The sequence below is a fragment of the Haliotis cracherodii genome, unplaced genomic scaffold, assembly GCF_022045235.1.
Source record: "Haliotis cracherodii isolate W230 unplaced genomic scaffold, xgHalCrac1.p SCAF_11, whole genome shotgun sequence".
Lineage (NCBI taxonomy): Eukaryota > Metazoa > Mollusca > Gastropoda > Lepetellida > Haliotidae > Haliotis > Haliotis cracherodii.
The window spans coordinates 40,130,557-40,151,384 of record NW_027266266.1 but is presented as its reverse complement, the minus strand read 5'-3'; the positions used below and the strand labels follow the sequence as shown (position 1 = coordinate 40,151,384).

At 40.6% G+C, this 20,828-nt stretch overlaps 1 protein-coding gene across 1 annotated transcript in view; it reads left to right on the top strand.

The window, feature by feature from the left end:
• LOC139455785 (trichohyalin-like) overlaps nt 1–18,827 on the top strand; it is a 138,850-nt gene extending 120,023 nt beyond the window's left edge. Inside the window, exons 23-32 of the mRNA XM_071237331.1 lie at nt 1,727–1,858; nt 6,416–6,636; nt 8,136–8,214; nt 9,329–9,433; nt 10,409–10,492; nt 14,779–14,951; nt 15,704–15,809; nt 16,620–16,757; nt 17,802–17,987; nt 18,682–18,827. Coding sequence (XP_071093432.1) covers nt 1,727–1,858; nt 6,416–6,636; nt 8,136–8,214; nt 9,329–9,433; nt 10,409–10,492; nt 14,779–14,951; nt 15,704–15,809; nt 16,620–16,757; nt 17,802–17,987; nt 18,682–18,777 — 1,320 coding nt within the window. The 3' untranslated portion in view covers nt 18,778–18,827. The remainder of the gene's footprint in view (nt 1–1,726; nt 1,859–6,415; nt 6,637–8,135; nt 8,215–9,328; nt 9,434–10,408; nt 10,493–14,778; nt 14,952–15,703; nt 15,810–16,619; nt 16,758–17,801; nt 17,988–18,681) is intronic.
• Nucleotides 18,828–20,828: the final 2,001 nt, after the last annotated feature.

Genomic DNA, 20,828 nt, shown 5'->3' with positions numbered 1-20,828 from the left:
CTCACTCACTCACTCACTCACTCACTCACTCACTCACTCACTCACTCACTCACTCACTCACTCACAGTTTTATTAATCCAGGATGCTATGCCTGCACACCAATGATGGGATAAGGTTCAGATTTGAAGTCCACCTCCTGTTCGCTAAAAGTGTGAAGTAGTTTATCTCACATGTGACAGCTAGTGAGACAAACACTTGAAGCAGCTCCATTAGCTGAACACTTATCAAGACAGGTGGCACGGGTGGCAAAGTCGTCTAAGGCGCCGCGATTTGCTGTACAGAGTTGTGTCCCCTGGGCACGCCAGAAACCGATGATTTGGGTTCGAATCCTGGTTCGCCCCGATTATGTTTCTAGGTTTGTCAGCACCATACCAGTGCTCGTGGGTTTCACCGAAATGGCAAATGTCTAAGACCTGAATCACTTCTGGCTTTCCTCCTACATTAAGCTGACATGCCGTGATATAACTGGAATAATGTTAAAAGCAGCGTAAACCCGAACTCACTCACTCACTCCAACTCACACCAACTCACTCACTCACACTTATCAAGACAGAACTTCTCTATGTCACAAAGAGATGTCTCACACGTGTTCTGTCATTGCAAACATGTTTTGGGTTGAGGTTTTCTTACAATATTCCTACACTATATCACAGCATGGCACTCCGGAAATGGGATTCACACATTGTACCCATGTGGAGAATTGAACCTTGGCCTTTGGTGTAATGACCGAACACTTACAACACTTCGGGAGGCTTCTCCTGTGGCTCGATATCTTATCTGAAGAAATAAATTTCCAAATACGACATTCAGTAACACACAATGTAAAAATATTTGAATACAACTGGATGCGATCCTCATATTAGTGAATTTGACAACTACATATATTTTTGCCATCTGTTGCTTAGTGATCAGAATGTTTATGAGGGTGATAACATAGTGGTTGAAGCGTTTGCTGGTCCACCGAATGCCCAGGTTTGATTCGCCTCTCAGCCCACATGGATACAATATGTTAAGCCATTTCTTTGAGTCCCCTGCTGCTTCATGAGTATACGACCACCTCCGCGGACTCCATGATGTTAAACCTCATTTCACTGCATGCATATACGACCACCTCCGCGGACTCCATGATGTTAAACCTTATTTCACTGCATGCATATACGACCCCGTCTGCGGACTCCATGATGTTAAACCTCATTTCACTACATGCATATACGACTCCGTCTGCGGACTCCATGATGTTAAACCTCATTTCACACATGCATATTCGACCACCACCACGGACTCATTTCACTTCATGCACATACAACCACCTCTGTTGGCTCTGAAATGTTAAACCTCATTTCACTTCCATTATCAATGCCCTATGCCAGATTTTTGATGGTATGTATCATGAGTCAGTTGTGGAAAATTCAGACCATTAGGGGCGGTCGGGTAGCCTAGTGGTTTAAGCGTTGGCTCGTCACGCCCAAGACCCGGGTTCGATTCCCGACATGGGTACAATGTGTGAAGCCCATTTTCCGGTGTCCCCCACCGTGATATTGATGGAATATAAGCGGTGTAAAACCATACTCACTCATTCAGACCATTAAATTCAATACAATATCTCATTTAAAAGTGCTGACTTGTTCCTTTGAAGCCAAGACTCAATGAAGTACTGTGGGTTGACACTCTACAGATGACCATGGGTTGTTCCAGACAGACTGTACAGAGGACTTCATTGTTTCAGGAGCTGGACACACAGAGGCATCAGAACCGTCAGGCCACCAAGGACAAGGTGTTTGCTGTCGCTCGGGCCAAGGACATGGTTCGCGACCAAAACAGTGCTGAGCTGGAGAGAATCAAGGACAAGGTCAAACAGGTGAGGGAAAGGTCAAGGTTTAAGCATCTTGGTAAATACGATCTATACAGTATGTTACAGTCTCCACTAACACAGAACTGCACCTCAGTAGCTGTTTGACTTCATCAAATACTGGTGGGTAATACAGATAGGGCAGGGAGATGTGAAGGAAGTAGGAGTACAAGTAATAATGAATATGTATCTGGGGGGATGGGGGTGTGTTGTATCCATCACTTATTATCCCCTGCCCAACAAAGTTGGCGGGGGATATAGAAACGGGCTCCGTCCGTCCATCCGTCACGTTTTGTTTCCCGAGCATAACTCAGAAACCGTTCAATATTTTTCATCAAACTTTGCAGGTCTGTCAGGTACATGCTGAACTGGTGTCTTTTGCTATTTAGAAATTTTAGAAATTGTTATTTTTTACGTTTCCATGGCAGCAAGATGGGCTTAGGCTCCAAACTCTTTTTTTTTTTTACAATTTCCATGACAAGTTCCACCTCGGTTAAAAAAGGTAAGGGTTTGTTTAGATTTAATTATGTCATAAATTCTGCAACAGGGGCGGGGGATATAGCAAGACTTCACATAGTAGGCACTCTATCTGCCTGGAACAGTTGAGAACATGTACAAACACAAACTACACACTGAGGACATCTGTATGTAACTACAGTGAACCTGGTTATCTGGAATCCCTGCCTACCTGGAAACACTGTTGAGGAAGTCTTTGTAACATACGTCAAGGGAGATTACTCAATACCCACAAATCAGTAATCTGGGAATTTGTTACGTTGATTAATGGGTGGGTTTACCAGGAACATTCAGTACAGATTAAGCAGGATAGACTCACCTCCACATCTGGGCTAGTCCTCCATGTAAAGCCCCTCGGTGGAGTCACCACCAACAGTAGGGCTGGAACACAGTCACTGGATGTTCACTGAACAGGGATACGTTGAGTGAGTGAGTGAGTGAGTGAGTATGGAATTACACCACTTTTAGCAATATACTTTTAGCAATATTACAATAATCTCACGGCAGGGGAACCAGAAATGGGCTCTTGATACTTTGTGACATGATACGAGTATAACATGGCAATGTCTTGTATTGATACAAAACTATAAAAGTATATATACTACTCAAAAGAAAGTAAGGAACCCCAATTCTTTCGTATTACTATAGTTCATCTGTCAAGCCAAGACAGGTTGACAATAATAATGGGACGGAATTGTATGTTCCTGTGAGTAATATTTATAAGGGTGACATGTAAAATGGTTTGAACACTGATGTGCTTTGATCTCTTGTATATGTACAACAGGTATCAAGTCACAGTTTTATAAATTGACACAAATCAAATAAATACATTTTAGTTGGACAGCTGTATATTTCATGTAATGATGAAAATTTTCCCTAACAAGTGTGGAGATTTTAATGTATAGTATTGTGTAGTGTATTGCAACTTTACTATCGAGATATGGAGCGTATCACTACAATGTGTATCGTTATAGCCTTACTAACGGGCATGATTGTTATAGAAGGGGAATGCTGATCCTTGCAAGCACCTGCCCATGTAGCTGAATCTATGGCTCGACACATGCTTAAGAATGTTATCACCAGGCATTTTATACACCTTGAGAGATGCTAGTCTGTCTTACAGACCCTGATACAAATACATCATATACAGCCCACGCAAGTCTATAATGTTTGGCAAGTCTAGATTTCTGCAGTATCAGGAAATGATATCTGAAAATGAAGAGAGTCTCTGGGCTCCTTTTTATTAATTTTTTTTAGAAAATTTTACAACTGTTTTTTTTTGTGGGGGGGTTCTGTATGATAAGTTCATTTCAGAGACTAGATGTTAGTCCAGTGAGATGCTTGTGTTATATTTTTATGAATGTGTTATTATTATTCTGTTATTTCCAAGCACTAAGTGTCTGGAAGTAGATTCAAGGAGCCTGAAGGTTGATGTTGGATTTCACTATAATATTTCATAATGACCCTTTGTCAGTCTTACTTGAACAAAATGTGCATTCAGAGTGGCCAGAGAATTCCTGGCTCAGAGTGAACTGCCAAAACAATAGCATGACATCAGGACGGTTTAAAGTTTCTATAAACCCTTAAGAACACATACCATATTGGACATAATAAGCACCCTGCTGTAGTTAGCGTCCACGGCGATATTTGCTAATATATTGGCTTGTGAACAATCCCAATTAGCACCCCTTTCAATTGATCAATGTACACAAGACATATTTATTCGTGTATGATACGCACTCGGGTGTTATATGCACCCTTAATTCTGGAAAATATATCTGTTGTGTATAATACGCACAGACTTTTCTTTTGTATCATTTCAGGCTGTCAGCATAAACCACGAAATTTACAGTCTTTCAACTCTGTTTTTTTTTTTCTCACCAAAATTATATTCTAATAAGAGCCCCCTATTTCTAATTGTATTACATGGGCGCGTATTACATCGAATGCAGTAAGTCTGGCCCAGAGCCCAACATGTCCAATAGGCTTACTGGGTATGTAAAGAAGGGAATTAAAATCCTAATGAGTAAATTCATTAGCAAAGTCTACTACAGGTGGCAACTGAACAATATGGCCTTGTTACTGAGTTGGTTGTTGTATAACTGAATGTGTTAGTTAATGCTTAGTGTAGGTTGATGAGGACTATTTGTAGTCCTAAGGATGAACTAGAACTGTGTATATAAGCTGGTGTAGAGTCCTGTGTGTTGTAACAGTGCTAGGACACACTGCCTATGCTAGAGTTCTCTTTTTAGAGTCATTATAATTGAACTGTTCAGGCCATAATTTTTGACAGAAAAAACTCTACTTGATCAACCAGAAGACCGCAAACCAAGTAATGATTGGTTACAACATGTCATGGATGAAATGCCAGGCATTATGATTACTCTCTCAGGAGACAAGTGATAGATTTCAAGACACAGAACATGTTAATTCCGTTATGAGCATACTTATCTTAATGTACATGAATGTTTTTGATATGATGTTGGCATAAATTTATACTCGTGAACGTTTACCCTGTCGTCATGGCAATTGACAGTTTTGCTAATCTCTGCCAAATCTCTGTAATCTCTAAAGTTCAAGATTCTTACAGCAAAATGGTGACTTGTAATTAATGATATCATTGATTTGTTAAGTTTGTCAAGTGATACACAGAACATACACAAAATGTCATCTGGCAATATGGCAACAAACAAATGCTTCAAATTGTGGTAAATGGTAAGCATGGCAGCCACACAGAGGGTACATCAATCCAAATTCTCTAAGGGAAAGTCTACAACTTATATGAGATGTGAAAAAAACTTGGTAATATTATCTGTTCATATATTTGTGAGCATGGTTTTATGCTGCTTTAGGCAATATTCAAGCAATATCACTGCAGGGGGCACCAGAAATAGGCTTTGCTCATTGTACCCATATACAAGCGAACACTTTAACTGCGAGGCTATTTCAGCACCCCTGTCGATATAATGATAGCAGTGTGAAACCAAGGCTTGCTTATAGCAAATCTTTCAAATGGTAATTAAGTTAACTGTTTTTGCTGCAGTCACTTGAGTGGCATATATATAACAGTATACTTCCATATAAATGTGGTAAGACAATGCTGCTTTTTTAATTCATGTTTTACACATTTTTATTAACCATTTAGCTATGTGGGTATATAAAAATAAAATACATTTTTGTAGCTCAATATTTTTTTTAAGATTTTACTTCTTTTGGGTTGGTCAGTGTATGGGTTTAAAGTTTGAAGCACTCTTTACTAGTTTCACTGTAGCATGTCTATGTATTGAGTTCAGTCAGATAGATTTTGCTCTCTAATAAAGGATTTGTAAGCAGTAGCCAGAGACTTCACTGTGCATTTCATATTCAATTGTCATTTGATCAGTTCAAATATTTTATGGGGTCAGGTTGGCCAATTCATCTAAGGCACTGCTATTCACTTGGCATAGTTCTTTCTTATGCTTACAAAAAAAAGAATTGGTTCTCAGACAATGACTTTTGAAAATCTAGTGTGGGCAGTGTTTTTTTTCTGTTTTGCTTGTTCAAACTAGTATGTAATCAAATAAACAGTTGTGTACCATCAACCTGGGAAAGGGCCTCCCTTCATACACAAGCATACAAACTCCTATTGCCGCCATGACCATTACACAAGATGTGCAGTAAAGCAGTGTGCATGTCAAGGGAAGTAACTGTGTGCATGTCAAGTGAAGTAACTGTGTGCTATATTGGATCACATTGTATTAGGATTTTTAAATTTTTTTGAAAATGGAAACGAAACTTAAATGTGCAGTGGGCTTTAAAATGATGTGGGTGCTGTCTGAGAACCGAGACTATTATTTTTTTTAGCCTTAGGTGTGTCAGAAACCCAGGGTCGTGGTTCGAATCCAGGTTCACCCTGATATGTTTCTAGGTTTGTAAGCACCATGCATCTAACATATAAGACTTACTTTAGCCTTTCCTCCCAAATCAAGCTGACACACCGGGATATAGATGAAATAACTTTCAAACAATGTTGAAGTAAACTGCCTCACTCACTCTATAATTGTCTCAAAGGACAACCATCGGGAGATGGAACGACTGCGGGAACAGATCAAATCGATGGAGGAAGAGGTTCGGCAGCTGAAGGCGGAGAAACAACAGATGAACCGCTCCGAGCGGGACACCACGTCAGCCCTGGAGCGTGCAGAGAGAACGGTAGTCAACGAAGTGAATGAGGAGTGTCGCCGGAGTGCTGGCGTGCTTGGCATTGCACCCAGAAGAGTCAATCAGGGGAGGTAAGTCGTGTCCCCGTGGGGATTCCGGGTCAGAATACCTCCCCAGCAACCTGTGCTGGTCGTAAGAGGCAACTTACTGGATCGGGGGATCAGGCTTGGGGACTTGTTGATTTTATGTCATTGTACACACACCTGCAGTAGGGATCATAATATTGCTTATGATATCCATCACTGGATTGTCTGGTCCAGACTTGATTATTCAAAGGCCACTGTCATATAGGTGGGATATTGCTGATAGTGTCAATAAACAAGAAACAAACATAACTGTGTCATCTACGGACAAATATCCATTACTCAAAACACAAGACAAGGAGTAGGATTAATGCAACCATTTGTCGAGAATGTTTTTAATAAGTTTATGGATTATGCCCACCCTAAAATAATGAAAAGTAGGTAAAATCTGAATTACAGCTAAAATGGATAGAATTATCATTAAACCGCCCGCATGTTATCAGAAATGAGCGGGCCACTGTAACTTGATAATGCCCTCATATTGCTTGACGACGGGCCATTATCACGCCCGTTGTTAGGAGATGTCATAGGATAGGGATAGGTGACTTCACGTTCAAAAGTGACGTCATCTGGTTTGTTCTATGACATTTCCATATTTGTAAAAGTGGGTCAGTGACATCCGTGTTGATTGCAGTAAATGTTTCAAAACTGATATTGTTGTTTCTTTTAATTTGATTTGTTTCAGTGTTAATGGCACCACCAGCCCCGTGCCATTCAGCCGCCTACTCCCACACGGACTCCCCCCATGTTTGTTTCAGTGTTAATGGCACCAGCAGCCCCGTGCCATTCAGCCGCCTACTCCCACACTGACTCCCCCCATGTTTGTTTCAGTGTTAATGGCACCAGCAGCCCTGTGCCATTCAGCCGCCTACTCCCACACTGACTCCCCCCATGTTTGTTTCAGTGTTAATGGCACCAGCAGCCCTGTGCCATTCAGCCGCCTCCTCCCACACTGACTCCCCCCATGTTTGTTTCAGTGTTAATGGCACCAGCAGCCCTGTTCCCTGCAGCTGCCCACTCCCACACTGACTCCCCCCATGTTTGTTTCAGTGTTAATGGCACCAGCAGCCCCTTGCCATTCAGCCGCCTACTCCCACACTGACTCCCCCCATGTTTGTTTCAGTGTTAATGGCACCACCAGCCCCGTGCATTTAGCCGCCTACTCCCACACTGACTCCCCCCATGTTTGTTTCAGTGTTAATGGCACCACCAGCCCCGTGCCATTCAGCCGCCTACTCCCACACTCATTCCCCCCATGTTTGTTTCAGTGTTAATGGCACCAGCAGCCCTGTGCCATTCAGCCGCCTACTCCCACACTGACTCCCCCCATGTTTGTTTCAGTGTTAATGGCACCACCAGCCCCGTGCATTTAGCCGCCTACTCCCACACTGACTCCCCCCCATGTTTGTTTCAGTGTTAATGGCACCAGCAGCCCCGTGCCATTCAGCCGCCTACTCCCACACTGATTCCCCCCATGTTTGTTTCAGTGTTAATGGCACCAGCAGCCCTGTGCCATTCAGCAGCCTCAACTCAGGCAAATATAGGACTCCTATCACTGTGGCGCTGGTAAGAACTTAAGATAGTCTGTTCATGTGGCTTGCCAATTATTATCAGTACATTTCATTATGTATTCAGAGATTAAATACTATATTTATCTGAAAATATAAAATTGATATGTCACTCAAGTGAACTAATACTGTTTGACATAAGTATTTCCCATCAGGAAGCAAGTTCATAATAAGCATTTGGCTCTTAACATGTTTATCTAACTCATGAACTGCTAAAGTTGATATTTGAAAAGAAAAACAAAAGATATTCTATATATTCCAGTATTGTTTTCTGATTTTGAAAGGGCTGTATAGTTTTACACTTCATATGGTGGTTGAATACAAAATGCAGAATGGTTACAAAAAAATATTGGATCATTTACTGGAAAGGGATCTGTGATGTGAAACTGTGGAGCCTCACATGTAAAACAGTGTGGCCTGTGTTGTGTGACTGTGTGGACCCTCACATGTAAAACAATGTGGTCATTGTTGTGTTACTGTGTGGGGGACCCTCACATGTAAAACAGTGTGGCCTGTGTTGTGTGACTGTGTGGACCCTCACATGTAAAACAATGTGGCCATTGTTGTGTGACTGTGTGGGGGACCCTCACATGTAAAACAGTGTGGCCTGTGTTGTGTGACTGTGTGGACCCTCACATGTAAAACAATGTGGCCATTGTTGTGTGACTGTGTGGGGGACCCTCACATGTAAAACAATGTGGCCATTGTTGTGTGACTGTGTGGGGGACCCTCACATGTAAAACAATGTGGCCTGTGTTGTGTGACTGTGTGGGGGAGCCTCACATGTAAAACAATGTGGCCTGTGTTGTGTGACTGTGTGGGGGACCCTCACATGTAAAACAATGTGGCCTGTGTTGTGTAACTGTGTGGTGCCTCACATGTAAAACAATGTGGCCTGTGTTGTGTGACTGTGTGGAGCCTCGCATGTAAAACAATGTGGCCTGTGTTGTGTAACTGTGTGGATCCTCAAATGTAAAACAATGTGGCCTGTATTGTGTTACTGTGTGGAGCCTCACATGTAAAACAATGTGGCCTGTGTTGTGTGACTGTGTGGAGCCTCACATGTAAAACAATGTGGCCTGTGTTGACGTGTGATTGTCATGATCCTGCAGGCTAACCTGCGGGCCTGCAACGAGGAGCTGCGGGGTCACGTGGCTGATCTGAAGCAGGAGCTGGAGACTCACCGCAACCTGCTGCAGAAGACCCAGAGAGACAAGGTGTGTACTGGCACGACACTCACAATGTTAAATATGGGTACACGATCACCAGCTCATATAATCTGAGACTTTTTCGGTGGAATCCTGTGGATTTAATTACATCAAGGGTCACTTTTGTGATCTGTATCATTACAATATACCCATACATCACATAGTCACCCAGACTCTAGACTACCATTGAAAAATATTTTTCTAATTCCTGCATATGTGAAAGGGGCTTATTGCTATAGTACACTTAATGTCACTTTCTACTTAGAGGGTCAGGTAACAATTATGCCAGTATCTTCCAATGAAACAAGTAAATATATCATTTCTGTTACAAATTCTGGTAGTTTGTATGATGTTTAGGCCAAACAATTGTATAATTTTGTTAGCATTGAGATGCCAGTAATATTATTTCAACTGGGAACATTTGTATCATATCTGTAGCTAGTTGTCAAGAAACAGTATAAAAAATATAGCATTTTGTTCTCCCATCACTACTTTGTGTTTAGGGCATGTCACCTCCATTAGTTGTAGGATAAACACGTCTCATCCGAGTGTTTTAATTCTCATAAAATCCCAAGGGGAAATGTTTTATTAAAAACTGAAAGAAAAACTTGAAACAAAATTTATCAAACATTTTCCATGATCCTTAGGAAACAGACGTAGAATATATATCTCTTGTAGGCACACATGTACTTGAAAAAGAGCTTCTTGAAGGTATTGTGGTTTATCTGTGATTCACTCAGTGTGCCTACGGAAACAAAGGTTGCAATTTAGATCCACTGAAATATAGAATCAATGGTAATTAATGTGAGAAATTGGAGGTGTTTTGTGTGTAATATATATATAAAATACCGGGGATTGCACCATTTTGGATTTCATGTGTTATGAAGACTAAGGAGATGATGTCACTGGAGGTTTTTGACATAGAAGAAACAAGGTTGTATAGGGGGAGTGTTTTCTTATGTTTTTCTTCTTTTTCCCTTCCAGGATGAATCACTAGACAACCTTAGAAGAGATTTAGAAAAAGAGAAGAATATAGAATTAGAAAGTTTAAAAGAGCGATTATTTAGGGTGAGTAATCTGTGTTAGTGCACTGTGTATGACTTGGCAGTTTACTTGGATTGGGATAAGTCGTAGTGACAGTTTCAGTGATTAATTATATTTCAATGCAATCAAATATGTAAATTGTATCATGTATGTTACTTCAAGGGATAAAAAACAGTAGAGTAAATTACTTCATAGAAAATGAAAAACTGTACAAATCAGTAAATCTGTTTCCAGTGAATATGAACCAAATTGCATGAAAACACATATAAACGGTATAAGTGTATGGATTATTACATATGAAATAGCTACTGTGTAAAATATAGATCATATTCAGATGAGTAGATATACCTGTTTTCAAGCTGTTTTGTTTTCACAATGTTAGGATCAACTGCAGTGAGTATTGGGTATCAAAGAGTCTGTGTTTAAGTCTTTGCATCACTTCAGGCTTCCCACCCACATCAAGCTGACACACTGGATAAACTTAAATATTTTCAAATCGGTGTTAAACTCACTCACTCACTCACTCTGTTGATTTCAGTTGATAGAGGAAGTGTCAGATATTCGACGATTAAAAGAAAAAGCTCTCAGATTTGATGGCAGTTTTTGTTCGTAAGAAGCAAGCACTGACAGTGTTCATACGTAGACTAGACGTGACCTTCCCCTTTATGTTCTTCACCTTCTCTCAGTCTCAGTCTACTCACAAATGAAACAGTCGGAGCACTTCTCAAAACAGCGATCATAGCAAGTCATTAAAACAGAATCGTCAGCACTTCACGGGTTGTACTCACTTCGATCTTCCTTCATCAGTGACGACATACGTCCGATATGCGGTGTGGTGTAGGATAGTCACTATGTTTAACCAATGACTAAAGCCATGGCCTGGTTCCAGTGGGAGGGAGACCACAGAGTACACAGATTATACAGCACAAACATTTCTCCTTTGCTTTGCGCAGTGTAAGAAATATAAAAAGTTGCCAGGCTGCCATCCGGACCCACAGACTTTAGAAGCTGCCGGCCATGACCATACGGTTTAGGTCCCCATTTAAAAAGACCCTCCAGCTCATTGTGACAGATAAATCGACACTTAAATATACTGCAGGACCTGTACAAATGAGAACCTACTAGCCACACATAATATCTACCTGCCACGAGCCTTCGGGCAGGTGCTTATTGTCGAACTACTCTACGCATCTCAATATCAGGCAATGTATGGTTCACACAAAATTTATGCACAGAGTATAGGGTCTTTTTGACGTCTATAAATTATACACAGCCTTGTTTCATTGCATGCACGGAGTATAGGGTCTTTTTGACATAAATGAGTTATACACAGCCTTGTTTCATTGCATGCACAGAGTATAGGGTCTTTTTGACATCAATGAGTTATACACAGCCTTGTTTCATTGCATGCACGAAGTATGGGGTCTTTTTGACATCCATGAGTTTTATACAGCCTTGTGTCATTGCATGCACGGAGTATAGGGTCTATTTGACATCAATGAGTTTTACACAGCCTTGTTTCATTGCATCATGGAGTATAGGGTCTATTTGACATCCATGCATCATACACAGCCTTGTTTCATTGCATGCACAGAGTATAGGGTCTTTTTGACATCAATGAGTTATACACAGCCTTGTTTCATTGCTTCATGGAGTATAGGGTCTATTTGACATCCACGCATCATACACAGCCTTGTTTCATTGCATGCACAGAGTATAGGGTCTTTTTGACATCAATGAGTTATACACAGCCTTGTTTCATTGCATCATGGAGTATAGGGTCTATTTGACATCCACGCATCATACACAGCCTTGTTTCATTGCATCATGGAGTATAGGGTCTATTTGACATCCACGCATCATATACAGCCTTGTTTCATTGCATGCATGGTGTATAGGGTCTATTTGACATCCATGCATCATACACAGCCTTGTTTCGTTGCATCGCGACTACACCGTGACATATGATCTATATGAATTCATGCACAGATTAGGCCTCATTTGACTTCTAGGAATTCCACATGGCTTCATTCATTGGATGACTGAAACTAGACGTTTCATTGCTTCATGGAGTATAGGGTCTATTTGACATCCATGCATCATACACAGCCTTGTTTCATTGCATGCACAGAGTATAGGGTCTTTTTGACATCAATGAGTTATACACAGCCTTGTTTCATTGCATCATGGAGTATAGAGTCTATTTGACATCCACGCATCATACACAGCCTTGTTTCATTGCATGCATGGTGTATAGGGTCTATTTGACATCCATGCATCATACACAGCCTTGTTTCGTTGCATCGCGACTACACCGTGCCATATGATCTATATGAATTCATGCACAGATTAGGCCTCATTTGACTTCTAGGAATTCCACATGGCTTCATTCATTGGATGACTGAAACTAGACGTACATCACCACTACACCACATATGGCCCAATGTATTGTCGGGTGAATACAACAGTGTATGTGTTGTATACAACACGTGAAGTATGACGATGTTTAGGTAGTGAACTAGACACTGTGGTCTGACAAAAGTAGATTAACCAATCGGAAAAGAGACTGTAGTTTAATCCTGTGGTATAATGAGCAATGATACGTGAACTAGACACTGTGGTCTGACAAAGAAGTAGATTAACCAATAGCAAAAGAGATTGTAGTTTAGTCCTGTGGTATAATGAGCAATGATGCGTGAACTAGACACTGTGGTCTGACAAAGAAGTAGATTAACCAATCACAAAAGAGACTGTAGTTTAGTACTGTGGTATAATGAGCAATGATCCATGCAGCAAATGATCTATGCTTACTGGCAAAGGTTGCTGGAACTTACTCTAATCCAGAATCCACAAAGTTGTCAATACATGGACCGAATAGATTGAAATGTCCCACTAGAATAAACTAGATCTAACACCTGCTGTAATGCAGGTTAGTAAGTAGAAGGATGTGGTTCTGTACATACCGGTACATTCCAACCTTGGTCCATATTTTGTTGTCTCTTGTTCTTGACCATTGACGGAAAAAGTCAAATAAACAGTCATCGTCTAAAAAAAATGAATAATTGCCAAAAATCTGAACAAAACATGTATACTGGCCACCATGCAAATATCCAAACACCCTGAAATACCTATTTTCATGCCTCCACACTGCTGGCCATTGTTCCCAGTAGTGAAATCAACACTTACTTGTTCAACACTCACTTGCTGTTTGCTTCATTCTCCTGTAATTACAACATTAGAATGACTGTGAACAGGAACAATCATCCTTCTTTAAGTGTATAATTTTCTGAGAGTATTGACTTGTGTGACTATATACCACTATGCATCCTCGATAACCCAGTGTATTATGTCTCCAATCTAGTATGATAAATACTCTGGACCCACTGACCACCACTGCTTCGTTATGGCAGTGATGTCAACGTTTCTACTTCTATGATCATTAGCCTGTTACAGAATTTCCCTCGCTTATGGGTGTAATTAGATTCGAGACCCCTGAAGATTCCGGGGTAGAATAGGTCTTCAGCAACCCATGCATGCCGTAAAAGGAGACTATGCTTGTCGTAAAAGGCGACTAATGGGATCGGGTGGTCAGGCTCGCTGACTTGGTTGATGCATGTCATCGATCCCAATGACGTGGATCGATGCTCATGATGTCAATCACTGGATTGTCTGGTCCAGACTCGATTATTTACAGACCGCCGTCATATAGCTGTAATATTGCTGAGTGCGGCGTTAAACAACAAACCAACAAACCAACCAATTAGATTGGATAGCTATTTTCAGCACCATGCCATTGAAATCATATGTAATGTTACCTAACATTTTTTTGATAGCTCCTCCTAGATTCATGTGACAGTTGTTTTTATCCCCCTCCCCACCATCTCCTGACACACCCGGGGGGCACAGGTGGCCTAGTTGTCTAAGGTGCTGCGATTCGCTGTGCAGAGTTGCGTCCCTTGGGCACACCAGAAACCTATGAGTGTGGGTTCGAATCTCTGTTTGGCCCGATTATGTTTCTAGGTTTGTCAGCACCATACCCGTGCTTGTGGGTTTCACCGAAGTGGTAAACGTCTGAGACCAGCATCACTTCGGGCTTTCCTCCCACATTAAGCTGACAGGCTGTGATAAAACTGGAATACTGTTAAAAGTGGCATTAAACCCAACTGACTGACTCACTGACTCCTAACACACCCACACTGTATCCACATCTTTAGATGACCAGTCCCTGATCATTGTACCCTGGAGATGTATCATTGTGAAAGTGGGGATGATGACCATGCACTGTTTTCTTCCCCCCCATCTGCTGTCAGGATCACGTAGATGAGACTAACAAAGTGAGCCTGCTGCGCCAGGCCCCCGATAGGAACGTGCTGCGCGACACTGACATCATTGACATGAAGAGAAACATACACCACTGGAAGGAGGAGACAACCGATAAATATGTCCGCAAATTTGAGGAGGAGTTGAACAAACAACTTGAAATGTAACTTTCGTTTTCAAAATTGTTTTATAAAAGTGTGTAATGACATATGAAATCTGTTTGAAATTTACCTTCAATCGGTTTACCTGTAATTTACCTGCATCCATTACCTGTAATTTATTAGCAATATGTAAATAATTTCTTGATGTTCATGAGTGTATTAACATCTTGTAGTTACTTTCAAACCCCTCTCTCTGTGCTGTTCATGTAGTGCATTGTTGTTGCTTGTAGACTTGCACCTTCCTCTCGCGGTTATTGATGAATGAAATCGTGTCTCTGTAGGTGATCCTGCACTTTTAGTATGAATGTTTCTTTAGATTATTATTCCATTCATTGATTTATTCACCTCCTTATTGAGTGATATCTAGGTTTTTTTTATTAAATACATTCAGAAATTAATAATGAACAGGCTTAATAATGATGTGCAGGTCAACTGTACTGTTTCTAGATGTTGTAAAGATGAATAAATGCATTATTGCCAGGTGCAGAATACATATGATACGTTGCCAGGTGCAGAATAAATTTGATACATTGCCAGGTGCTGAATAAATGAGATATTACCAGGTGCAGAATACATGTGATACATTGCCAGGTGCAGAATAAATGAGATATTGCCAGGTGCAGAGATATATATCCCAGGTTACTGTTGCTAGGTGATGTATATGTAAAATGCCCTACCAATACAAAGTGTTATTCCATTCTACATCCAAAGATACCTCAAAGATACATGGGTATTGACATAATGGCTGTTGCAGACAACAGCGACAGCACTGGAACATCCAGCGTGAACTGCGGGATCGGAACGAGCGACAACAGAAGGAGATCGAGAAACTAGAGAAGGAGATTCATAAAGTGGCCTTGGTAGGTTGTCTGCAATAGAAGGCCACATCACGGGATGTAAATCAACAACTGTGGAACTATGTACCAACTTCTCTGGTATTAACTTTCCTTCTATGATCTGTGCCTGAAATTTCAGCCATTTCCAGGATGTCACTAGGATTCCAAACCAAGTGCCTTGTCAGTCAAATTGGGAAAAAATCATTATTTTGTGCAACATTTGGAATGTTTAAAGTCCCAAATTTCTTGACTATAGAAGTACTTTAACATGCAATATATTGTTGGCATTCAGTACAGTAATTCCTGTTCCTCTGGACCTGTTGTCAGTGAAGTACAAGTCAACTCACAAAGCCATATATTTGTCATCTGTAGTTATACACATCGACACAGGATTATTTTGTCAAAGAATGTGAATATGGTCTGTGTTGTCACTTCCAGATGGTGCATTTGGTTTATTTTAGATGTTATTTGGTGCACTCGACATTGTTGGGTGTCATTGCCTACCTACTATTCATTGTGTTCTGGTAAAATGTAACTGGGAATATAGGAAATATTCCTATCCATGTCGGTGTGTTTGTAGCGTAGGTTTGGAAGCAATACTATGTTAAGATTAATTGAGAATTTTGTCATTCTAGTATGAAAGTTTGACATTTGCTGCAGACTAGGAGTCATTATGATTGACGAAGATGTAGCTGTTGTAGGTCTCGGTGACAGCTAACAGCATCCATTTACTGCAGAATTTCTGCCAAATGTTTCATGTACAGCTTATATACATATAAAGTTTATTATATATCTCTGTTCGTATATTTGTTCGCCAACCAATGTATGTTACAGACACAAGATCGGTATGTCAGCCCCGTGAGGAGCACCCTACAACACAAGTTCCAGGGAGATAACTCTCTACAAAGATCCAAATACTTCTCCACGGCTTTGTCTGTGCCTGACTTGTCCAACCCAGCCCACTACAGACAGGTGAGTTCATCTCTGTACACTTTCTACATCAACCTGGGTCACGGGTAGCCCCGTCGCCTTAAAATGTCGCAATTTGCTCTACAGACTTGTGGGTTTGGATTATTGTGAGTTTGAATCCCGGTTTCTCCTGAGTATGCTTCTAGGCTTGTCAGCACCATAGCTGTGCTCATGGGTTTCACCAAAGTGGTAAACATCTGCATCACTTAGGACCTTCCTCCCACATTAAGCTGACACGCCGGGATATGACTGGAATACTGTTAAAAGCAGCATTAAACCATTAAACCTCACTCACTCCACATCTAGCTTGAAACCAAGAAGTCTTTATACTAGGCTTTTTTATGTGCTAATAGTTTCTGTAGCGAGTCACTCAGCAATATTCCAGCTATATGACGGCAACATGTAGGTAATCAATTCTGGCCCAGATTATCCAGTCATTGATGTTGAATAATGAACCTCCATAATGAACACACCATCAACCAAGTCAGCGATCCTGACCACGTGATCTATTTGGTCGCCTGTTACAACCCGCATATAGATTACACCATAATGAACACACCACCCACCAAGTCAGCGATCCTGACCACGTGATCTATTTGGTCGCCTGTTACAACCAGCATACAGGTTCGGGGGACCTATTCTAACCTGGAATCCCATGGGAGTGTGGTAATTGTAGCTACTTTTTCTACATCAGTATTAGCTGACTGTTTGTCTTAGGGGACAGGTTAAGATATAGAATGGGTTGGGAGAAGTGAAAGACAGGTTGCCCAGTTGTTGCCCTAAGGCACCACGATTTGCTATGCAGGGTTGTCTCCCTTCGGTATGGCAGACAATGACCTATTATCATGGGTTCAAAACCCAGATTCTCCCTGAATTAGTTTCTAGGTTTGTTGTACATGCTCGTAGTTTTCACTAAAGTGGGAATCGTCTGAGACCTGCATCTCATCAGGACTGATATGCAGTGATAAAACTGAATACTGTTCTGAACAGGGTTAAACCAAACTCTCTCCACTTGTGACACTTCTAAGAATTTGTGACTGCTTTCAGACACATTCTCGCAGCGTAAGTCCAACACGAGAACATGTCGTGGTTACCACCCTAGAAGAGCGGTTCAAGACAGCGGAGAAGGACGCGGCTCTGGCGGAGCAGCACACACGACAGAACCAGGCGGCTCTGTCACAGAAGATGACGGAGATGAATAAACTGCAGAACACACTGTCAAATCAAACCAAGGTCAGTGAAGTCTGGTCTGTGATGGTGATCAGTGCTTGTTGACATCGGGCTGAACATGCAGTTAGGGGATACTGAGATAAACGCTGACAGTTCTATGCTTTCTGTATGTTTGTGTCTGAAGTATGTGATAAGGCTGGATAAGTGTTTATTTTGTAATTTATTTGACGAGATCTGAATAAAACATTTCCGTTGGGATTCCTATAACTTTAGTATTTGTAGAGTGAAGTATGAGCTGAGTGTATCTTGTGTCAGTAACCCTAGTTTGCAAGGTGTAGTCTTGATCTGACAAACGTGTTTATTATAACCAGAGATTGTACTGATTACTGGTCATGCTGTCAACCTCTCGTTTGTCAAGCCACAATTACAATTTAATGTCAGACTTCATCATTCACTATTGCTGAATCTGTTGCATAAAGCAAGTTTCACTCACTCACTTACATGTTCGCAAACAATTTTCTTAACCTGACAGGTAGATCTACCTAAACTTTAACAGATGGTACTTGTTGTTACCCTTCCTGGAACTCAGCATTAAGGGGTTAAAACAAGGACTGGTCGGCTCATAGTCGGTATTCTGTGTCTGAGGGGGGTATTCATGTTACACTGTGGCATGTTGTCACCCCATTTCTCCTCGCTCACAATGATTGTTGAGCTAAATGGATGATGATGATGATGATGATGATGATTTTACATCCAGGAGCTGATGGATCTGGAGCGTGCATACAGCCACCTACATCGGCAGTACAACCAACGGCCGTCATCCCCAACCCGCATGTTCACTGCCTCCAGATAGTTCTCCACCAATCATACAACCATTGTGATACAATCTCTTCACCCTTCCTGTAGCAGCCAGCCAAGCCAGCCAACACCTGCTTTGAATGTTTCATCTACCTGGGACTTCACATTGCTGACTGTACTCCATACAGTGATATCAGGCAGCAATCTAGTTATCATGTTAGTAACAGATGCAGTGTGAAGGAGCTGTAGTGGAAAGGGAGACAACTTCTACTTCCTGATTTACATGTTATATTTGTTTAGATTCTTATTATCATTTCCTTAGTGTCCATTGTTATATGTCCTATTAGGGAATATCTTGTGATGTTGAATACTCAAGACACACAAGGAGTTTATCGTGTATCATTTGCCCAATTTCGAAAGCATAGTCATGCTGAATCCAGGTAGGGCTATTTGGTAGCAAACAATGTTTTAATTCAAGTGCAGCTGGCAGGGTGCCCTATCACAAAAGCGTAGTGCTTTTATTCCTGATCTTCAGCAGTGCTAAACAAACCAACTTCTTCTAGAAATGAAAAAGAGTTGAGTGTTTTTGCAACTTGGCCCCAAACTCACATACATAGGAGTTATATTCACTCCAACATTTTGAACTGTAATGTTTCAATTCAAATGTCCTTGCACTGATATGATAGTATACACTGTCTGTGTTGTCATAGGTTCCATTGCTGTAAATTGTAGCTATTTCTATTAGTTCTAGGAAGTCATGCACTAACATTAATTAAAGTTATACAAAACATATTTATCATCTCAAAGCCTTAGAATACCATATATTTGCCTTTAAGCATCCTGCTTCAATAATCGCTCACTGACTCACTTCTAGACCTACATGAGCCAAGTAATCCTGTTTACATGGCATCTGTTACTTTCCTGTGAGTCTGCACACAGACATTTTTCCCAAAGTGAACACGTCATTGTGGCTTGTTACACCGGAAATGTCATGTCAACAAATTCATTGTCAGTTTCCAGGGTGCTTATTATGACAAATATGGTATATTCTGTGGTTTCTATGCCGCTATCATGATATGAACTCCAAAAATAAAGAACTTTAATTAGAAAAAAACATTGCCTTTAACAGCATTGCAGCCATTTATTTGGATGGTGTTTCCCTTACAACTATGCATAAAGCTAACTCATAAATTGTAGACATAATATATGTTTATTCCTTTTTGTGTTACAAATTCATCATATTCATTATTTGACAAAGTAATTTTTCATTTACCTTAAATTAAGTCCAATGTTTCTTATCAACTTAACACATATAGTACTAACTAGACTATAAGTTTGTAATTATTTGAAGAACTACCAGCAGTATTATTGTTTGGACAAAGCTGAAATCAGTTGTCTAGCAAGCATGACGCCTGATGCAGTATTAAATGTACAGGAGAATTTGGTTTGTGGTTTGGCTTCTTAGTGTTTGAGCGTTTGTAGTTTTGTTCGGCTTTGGAGAAAATTATGTAACCCTACTCCTTATGTTAGCATTTGGAAAAGCATGTCACTTAATATAAGACTGGGAAAAAGCAATGATTATTCAATATTATGTTATATTCCATAGATTATGGAGGCAAAATATGATATTAAAATCATCTGGACAAGAAACTCAAGATATCTGTTACGTCTTGACTTGAGGAACAGGGTTCTGGGCAGTCTGATATATCTGCTTCATCAGGTCAATATCACTTCTAGTTTTTTTTGGCCAGGCCATTAACATAACTGTTGTCAAAAGTTTAATGACTGAAAAGACATTCTGAGAAACAACAGAAGTTTTCAGGATGGCATTGTCTGTTGATACTACTAGCTCTAGTTCCTCAGAGAAATTCTGGCAATGAGAGAAATTACAGCCAGCTAGTTTTGAAAAAAACTTATTTTAGTTGACGGTTTTTTTTCTCTCCATTTTACCAAAAGGCACTGATTATGTAAAACTTGAAAATATGTTTATGAAATAAGTTCATTTCAAACAAAAGCGAACCTTTTATCTGTCCATTTGATAATTATTTTGTTATTTTGGGCAAATTGTTGTACAGTGAGATAACAATGAGTCACACATACACATTC